Source organism: Amphimedon queenslandica, unplaced genomic scaffold (assembly GCF_000090795.2).
Source record: "Amphimedon queenslandica unplaced genomic scaffold, v1.1 AMPQUscaffold_13290, whole genome shotgun sequence".
Taxonomy (NCBI): domain Eukaryota; kingdom Metazoa; phylum Porifera; class Demospongiae; order Haplosclerida; family Niphatidae; genus Amphimedon; species Amphimedon queenslandica.
Window position 1 is genome coordinate 79,163 of NW_003546474.1, and position 8,112 is coordinate 87,274.

An 8,112-nucleotide genomic window follows, 5' to 3' on the forward strand; every position below is an offset into this window, starting at 1 on the left:
AATTGAGAATATACTCTCTACTCCAATACTGAATCCAATACAAGGGACCTGGTCATGCAGGGAGAAACAGTAATTAATTAATTAACATCAAAAGCACAACTAATAGCTTTGCTTTAAAAATACAGAGAAGACAAAAATTTATAATGTTTATGTGTTAAATTATAATTATTCCTTTTATTCACAAAATGTACATGACTACATTGCACTAGCATAATGGCACCTTTCTTCCTTTACTGTCAAACATTCCTACTAGGTCATCATAGCGACCACCGCCAGATATGGAACCAACTGATGGAGTATCCTTTGATTTAGGATCAACGGAAGGATCGTCTAAATGGGGCGGAGTTAATGGGTGGAGTTATAAATAATACGAAAATAATCCATGCACAAGTATAATAATAAAATTTAAACTTTCGAAGAGACTCTGAAAAATCCAATTTTGAGTGAAATCAGCACAATTACATGTACATGTATACGTAATTAAAAAGTTTTTAAAATGGAAAATTTTCTCCTTTCATTTTTGGCAAAATTTGGACTGAGATCCTGTACTGAAGACAGGGACTTTTGTTAGATTTTTTTACCTACTTTAAAAATTTGTAAAAAATCCAATTGTGATCGGAATCAGCTCAAACTTTCTACACAACATAAGTACATGTATATGCATCAGAAAATGTAATAAAAATGGAGAATTCTCAACTTTACATTTTTGGAAAAATTTGGCCAGAGCCCTGTACTATAGTACAGGGACTTTTGTCCGATTTTTGAGCAACTTTAAAAATTCGTAAAAAATCCAATTTTGATCGGAATTAGTTCAAACTTTCTACACAACATAAGTACATGTATATGCATCAGAAAATGTAATAAAAATGGAGAATTCTCAACTTTACATTTTTGGAAAAATTTGGCCAGAGCCCTGTACTATAGTACAGGGACTTTTGTCCGATTTTTGAGCAACTTTAAAAATTCGTAAAAAATCCAATTTTGATCGGAATCAGTTTAAAGTGTCTACACAGCATAAGTACATGTATATGCATGTCACATACTATACCTATCAGTACTGCCTCGTAAATGACTCCAGTGTAATAGTCAAGACCTCTGGCAAGACTTAGATCAAATGATAACTAAATTAAAAGATTAATGATAACAATAACAATAATAATTTTCTTGTCCACCTTATTCTGTTATATTTCTTGTTATAATAATAAATTTTATAATAATAATAATAATAATAATAATAATAATAAAATTGCTGTTAGTATAGCTACTATACTATTAATACTACATTGACACTACAGTAGTGAGCCAAACCACACCCAACTAAACTGAGCTGGCCCACCTGTACAAGCCCGAGCTGGCCCAAATCACTGTAGCTTGGTTTGGTCACCATTTACATTATCAAATCAAAATCAGTTCTGGCCTGCTTTAAACCAGGCTGGATCTCTTAAAAAAGCACAAGTAATTATATTTAGTCTCTCAATTACAGCTTCAGTTACACATGAACAATTGTAGTTGTACCTCGATCTCTAATTCATCCTTACTTTATCTAAAATCCCCATTGTATCACAGTAATCCATTAATAGTTTCAAGTCACCCAGCCCTGCTCTAAAAGATGGCTGACCACAGAGCAGACTGTCTCCCTCTAAGCTGTCCACTAGTTCCTTGCCCCCGTGCAGCTTCACATATTCACCAATCCTATCAGCCACTTCAATAGGCAGACCTTTTTCTTTCGTCATTTCAGAATGAACCTCTTCCCACGGGGTCTAAAAATACATAAATAATAAATAAACAAATAAATATGAAATGATTAATGTCCTTATGCTAAGTCCAAAATTTAAGTGATCAATGATCAAAAATTTATACTTTTACCCATTCAAAATTACTATAGCTTTATTCAATTGTACCTTGTCCAGTTTGTCAACAGCAGAACAGATTGGTTTGAATTTATCACTAGGAACGCCACAGGCAGCAAACATGCCATCCAATATCTTCCTATGATTTATCTAACAATAAATAAATAATAATAATAATAATGTTAATAATAATAATAACAATAATAGTAATCTACAATGACTGATGATGATAACATACACAGAATCTATTGTAATAGCACAATTTGATTGCTAACTTTTATTTTAAAAGCTCCCAATTTCAATTCTGTTAATATCTCAGTCATTATCTTCAGACATTCTGAATCAGGAATCATTGGATCATACTCACCAGCAATATCAAAATCCTAACAATAAAAAAATAATTAAAGAAATGCATTCATGTATCATAGAAGAATTGACAGTCACACCCACAATCTAGCTGGCCCCACCCACTAACATACACATTGATAAAATTCCCTGTATCTTCCTTTGGTCATTGCCGGCTGGTCCCTCCTATACACCTGGGCAATATGATATCTCTTCATTTGTTTAATCTTATTCATAGCCAAGTAACGAGCAAATGGCACCTGGGAAGAGAAATTAAAATCAAATTCAAAAGTTATCATCATCATGAAGCAAGGGGGTATTGCACAGTAGGACACTCTCCTCTAATTATTATCTACTCTTGGCTCAGTGCAGTGGACTGGAGCTAGTGTGGACAGTTTCGTTTATATAAGTACAAGCATGTACCATGTGCAGAAAATTGCTCCAAAAGCATCACCAATACATTGTCAGAGATCACATACATTGGACATAAACAACATGGACTATATTGCTATATCAGGCAGTTTATTTATACAAGTACAAATGCAGTCAACTATGTAACAGCAAGTCAAGCAGTACTGGTTACAGTTATTGCTGCAGAGGCTGCTTCTGTATACAAAATGTCCATGACAAGCTTTATTATAATTTCTAAAATGTGGATGAGCAGTTAAAGGAATATAATGTATGCTATAGGAACTCTAAATTTCAATAGTAACAAATAAAGTAGACAGACAGACACTTTGACAGCTGCATGAATAGGTATTCACCTATTCATTGTATTCTAATGTCTGTCCAAGTTATCAACAATGTAATAAAATATATTTTATCATAACTGTACATCATGTATAGCCACTTCATGTTTTCAAACACTAGTCTATTTACTGTAATCCAATGAATGATAGATTTTGTAAGAAATCCACTAGTTGCCAGACACTCCAATAGGTGAAGAGTTTACTGAATAGGTCATCAGTCTTAATGAATCTACCTACTTAATGCATTTTAAGTTTTATGGATTATTCATCAAAAAAATGTAAAAATGCATTATAAAAACTGTTTATTTAATACTGCATCTCTGCATTCATGTAATGACATCAATAGGTGTGCGTATAGTGTGAAAACTACATGTATCTAATCAAGAGCTAATCTATCTATTCACAAGTTGCCAGACACAATAGGTGAATAGTTTACTGAATAGGTCATTAGTGTTAATTAGTCAACCTATTTAACATATTTTAAGTGGCTACCTAATAGTATATAAGGAGGTGACCAGCAGAAGTCAATCGCTTCTCACTAAAACAAGAAATCATCTCACAAGAAGAAGGAATACTCTCTATCAAGGAAAGGAATCATGAAGACTCTACTCTCACTCTTCTGTCTGGTTACTTACCTGACCTGTGCTCTCAGGTATGTTACTACAGTATCAAATCAATGTTACTTTTCTCTTGTACATGCAGTGCTAATGGCTGGCCATTCTCTCTTGACATGGCTTGTAATAAAGCTCTTTCTGCAGTTGCTTGCTCTTTTGAGTTTACCAACAATGCAAATGAAGATCTTTATCTACTCAAACGTAACACTCCTCTTGAAGGACTCAACTCTCAATTTGTCTCTGTCTCTCTTGATGGTCATCCACTGGAATATGAAGGCATCATCATGTATAGCCTTCCTCCTACAAAGGATGAGTTTGTTCTCTTGAAGGCAGGTGAGAGTATTTCTGCAACAGTCCAAATCACTGATGCCTTTAGCATTGATACTGATGGTCTCTACACTGTACAATACAGTAGACCTTTACAGTATCTGTCAGTGGATGAGATGAGTGCAATGTCTATTAATCAGCTCAGGGAATCGTTCATACATAAATTCGCTCAACTTTACTTGGAAGAAACTTCTGTAACTTCTGTTCTTATGAAACCAAAAATAGAAGAAGTAAAAATCGATTACACTGTCCACCTTGAATCCTGTAGCAGTGCTAGTTTCTCTAATGGTGATAAACAGAACAGTCAAACACTGGAGGCTCATAAGAAGCTCTGCTCTGGATTCGATAGAGCTAAAGGTAAAGTTGGCAAAAATTTTACTATATCTACTACATGGTTTGGTGCATATGATGCTGGAAGGACAGCTACGGTTAAAAAAGCATATTCAGATATGAAAACTGGACTGACTAACACTGCTGCAAAATACTACAACAATGGTGATAGATGTAAAAGTAACACGTTTGCCTATGTATTTAAACATATTAAAGATACCGTCTATCTTTGTAACCAGTACTACCAATCGCAAACACTTTGCAGTAAGACTGCTTATAGCAAGGAAGACACACTGGTTCATGAATGGTCTCATATTTTTGCCGATACTAATGATAATGCTTATGGTCGTTCCAACTGCAAGAATTTGGCTAAAAATGATCCTGGTAAAGCAATAGAAAATGCTGATAATTACGCCTTTCACTATTGTGATGCTGAGTAAGGAGCTCATCAGCTAAAAGCCAAGAACTTTAGGACTCATGCAACACTATAGGACATGCACAGTTTATTTTTGCTTAACTGTAATATTACATTGTTGATTAACTAATTATTCTTGGCTTTAATACAATAATAATAATAATTTCAATTTAAATTTTCTCAACCATGGTAAAGTAAATCAAATAACAATGTCAGCTTACAATAAATTATATCGAGACAAATGATTAAACTAACAGTGAACCCTGTGGAGCAGTCAATCATTAACGAATGCATCATTCTCTCACAATATTTGCTGCAAGATGTGTCATTCTTGATCACAAGGAAAACGACACTAATTTTCATAGCCTGGAGTCATAGCCTATCCTAAACTGTTTAGAATTGATCATATACTAGCATTAAAAACGTATACATTTCCTCATAATCTATCAACCATACATCCCAAATTCCAATAGTCATTTTATGTGTTTAGTAGTATGTTCTATTCACTGTTGTCCAATGACAGTTTTACTAATGAATGATAGATTTTGTAGGAAATCCATCAGTACAGCAGTCAGTTACTGATAAATATTGATGAGGTACCTAATAGTACATGTATATTAAGAGGTGACCAGCAGCATTGAATCACTCTTCACTACAACAAGAAATCATCTCACAAGAAGAAGAAATACTCTCTATCAAGGAAAGGAATCATGAAGACTCTACTCTCACTCTTCTGTCTGGTTACTTACTTGACCTGTGCTCTCAGGTATGTTACTACACTATCAAATCAATGTTACTTTTCTCTTGTACATGCAGTGCTAATGGCTGGCCAGTCTCTCTTGACATGGCTTGTAATAAAGCTCTTTCTGCAGTTGCTTGCTCTTTTGAGTTTACCAACAATGCAAATGAGGATCTTTATCTACTCAAACGTAACACTCCTCTTGAAGGACTCAGATCTCAATTTGTCTCTGTCTCTCTTGATGGTCATCCATTACAATATGAAGGAATCATCATGTATAGTCTCCCTCCTACAAAGGATGAGTTTGTTCTCTTGAAGGCAGGTGAGAGTGTTTCTGCCTCAGTCCAAATCACTGATGCCTTTAGCATTGATACTGATGGTCTCTACACTGTACAATACAGTAGACCTTTACAGTATCTGTCAGTGAATGAGATGAGTGCAATGCCTACTGGTAAGCTCAGGGAATCGTTTGTACGTGAATCTGTTCACATTCATTTGGAAGACGCCTCTCTTCTCTTAAAACCAAAGGAGGAAGGTGATGCAGGAATCGATTACACAGTCCACCTCCAAGACTGTGGCAGTGCTACTTTTAAAAATGGCGATGTTCAGAACAGTGCAACCTTGACTGCTCATAAGAAGCTCTGTGGTGGGATAGATAAAGCTAAAGGTAAAGTTGGTAACACTAGCATATCTACTACATGGTTCGGTGCTGATGATTCTTCAAGGATCACTAAAATTAAAGGTATTTACCAGAAAATAAGAGATGGTTTATCAAGCCAAAATTGCATTTACTATAATAATGGTCCACTCTGCAGATCCAATACTTATGCCTACACATACAAGACTGGTACCACTGTGTACCTCTGTACCATTTATTACAGGGATCCGACCAATTGCAGCAAGACTGGTGAGAGCAAGGAAGGTACACTGCTTCACGAATGGTCTCATACTTACGGTAAAATTGATGATGTTGTTTATGGTCGGGCCAATTGCAAGCAGCTAGCAAAGGATAAGCCAGATGATGCTGCTAGGAATGCTGACAGTTACCTGTATCACTATTGTGATGCTCAGTAATGGAGCTCATCAGCTAAAAGCCAAGAACTTTAGGACTCATGCAACACTATAGGACATGCACAGTTTATTTTTGCTGCTTTCCTTTGTTTAACTATAATAATACATTTTTGATAAATTAATTATTCTTGGCTTTAGTATAATAATAATAATTTCAATTTAAAATTTCTCAACCATTGGTAGCAGCAGCAGGAAGCATGCACTTATCAAAAGTATAGTCCTGACTCACTGGAAACTATGACCAATGATGTATGAATATCATACAGAGGAGACAAAACAATGCAATGAAGTATAATTTACAATCATACAGTAACAATTGAACTCTGTCTATAACAACGACAGTACAAACACTAAATCCAATATGCACTGTATAGTGGATAAGTTTTGACTAGTGCTTATTTTTTCTGTTTCATTGCTATTAATTCTAAAAGTCTTAATAAAAATTAATTCTGAAGAGAGGCGTGACCATGATAAATTAATAAGAATCAGATAATCATAATTAGCACACGACAAAATGGCCTCAAAAATGGCATTTGCCTACTAATAAATCTCTTTGGTCCAGACCCTACAGGACCAGAGGACCTCTTTATGATGCTATCAGTCCTGCAGATGCTAATGAAGACATCAGATCAACTGTTTCGAGTCTATTCTAAAGTCATTTCTGGTTCATTTGATCATAGACCCTACACCTGATTTGATATTTTCAACCAACGGAAAACTACCCACTATACAGTGTGTAACACATGCATATAGTCACACTGAGAAATGAGGTATATACATGTAGCAACAGTTTCCAAAATAAATTTAAAGCAAAATGTTATACCCTGAACAATAAGCATGCATGGTAAAGTAAATCAAATAACAGTTTCAGTTTACAATACATTATACTTAGACTAATGATTAAACTAACAGTGAACCCTGTGGAGCAGTCAATAGACTACACTAATGAATAAGTTATTCTCTCACAATATTTGTTGCAAGATGTGTCATTCTTGCTCACAAGGAGAACGACACTAACTTTCATAGCCTGATGGAGCCATTACCTATCCTATACTGTTTAGAATCGATCATATACTAGCATTAAAAATGTATACATTTCCTCATAATCTATCAACCATACATCTCAATAGTCATTTCATGTGTTTGGTAGTATGTTCTATTCACTGCTGTCCAATGACAGTTTAACTAATGAATGATAGATTTTGTAGGAAATCCATCAGTGCAGGACTTAGTTACTGATAAATATTGATGAGGTACCTAATAGTATATAAGGAGGTGACCAGCAGCAGTCAATCACTTCTCACTAAAACAAGAAATCATCTCACAACAAGAAGGAATACTCTCTATCAAGGAAAGGAATCATGAAGACTCTACTCTCACTCTTCTGTCTGGTTACTTACCTGACCTGTGCTCTCAGGTATGTTACTACACTATCAAATCAATGTTACTTTTCTCTTGTACATGCAGTGCTAATGGCTGGCCAGTCTCTCTTGACATGGCTTGTGATAAAGCTCTTTCTGCAGTTGCTTGCTCTTTTGAGTTTACCAACAATGCAAATGAGGATCTTTATCTACTCAAACGTAACACTCCTCTTGAAGGACTCTACTCTCAATTTGTCTCTGTCTCTTTTGACGGTCGTCCACTGGAATATGAAGGAATTCATGTGCTTCGT

General features: G+C 35.2%; 2 protein-coding genes across 4 annotated transcripts in view; one reads left to right on the top strand and one right to left on the bottom strand.

Annotated features, from left to right (window-relative positions):
- The window catches only part of LOC100639951 (histidine--tRNA ligase, cytoplasmic-like), a 16,176-nt gene that overhangs the window by 1,286 nt on the left and 6,778 nt on the right, over window positions 1-8,112 (bottom strand). The window contains exons 4-10 of the mRNA XM_019999080.1: window positions 2,330-2,455; window positions 2,126-2,233; window positions 1,902-2,000; window positions 1,539-1,760; window positions 1,049-1,121; window positions 221-330; window positions 1-48 (exon numbers count right to left, since the gene is read on the bottom strand). The exon at window positions 1-48 is cut by the window's left edge and continues 28 nt beyond it. Coding sequence (XP_019854639.1) covers window positions 1-48; window positions 221-330; window positions 1,049-1,121; window positions 1,539-1,760; window positions 1,902-2,000; window positions 2,126-2,233; window positions 2,330-2,455 — 786 coding nt within the window. The remainder of the gene's footprint in view (window positions 49-220; window positions 331-1,048; window positions 1,122-1,538; window positions 1,761-1,901; window positions 2,001-2,125; window positions 2,234-2,329; window positions 2,456-8,112) is intronic.
- Window positions 3,473-6,517, top strand: LOC105313503 (extracellular protease-like). 3 transcript variants are annotated; one of them, XM_019999076.1, is made up of 2 exons: window positions 3,473-3,596; window positions 5,447-6,517. In XM_019999076.1, the coding sequence occupies exons 1-2, from the start codon at window positions 3,541-3,543 to the stop codon at window positions 6,441-6,443; spliced, it is 1,053 nt and encodes a 350-aa protein (XP_019854635.1). In that variant the 5' UTR covers window positions 3,473-3,540; the 3' UTR covers window positions 6,444-6,517. The 3 variants fall into 3 exon arrangements, with proteins under 3 accessions (XP_019854635.1, XP_019854634.1, XP_011405295.2); XM_019999075.1 differs by lacking the exon at window positions 5,447-6,517 and adding an exon at window positions 3,647-4,776 and having other exon boundaries at window positions 3,479-3,596; XM_011406993.2 differs by lacking the exon at window positions 3,473-3,596 and adding an exon at window positions 5,302-5,396.

Coding starts and splice junctions, on each gene's coding strand:
- LOC105313503 (XM_019999075.1), top strand. CDS start 3,541: ATGAAGACTCTACTCTCACTCTTCTGTCTGGTTACTTACCTGACCTGT. Junction 3,597..3,646: donor TACCTGACCTGTGCTCTCAG/GTATGTTACTAC, acceptor TTGTACATGCAG/TGCTAATGGCTGGCCATTCT.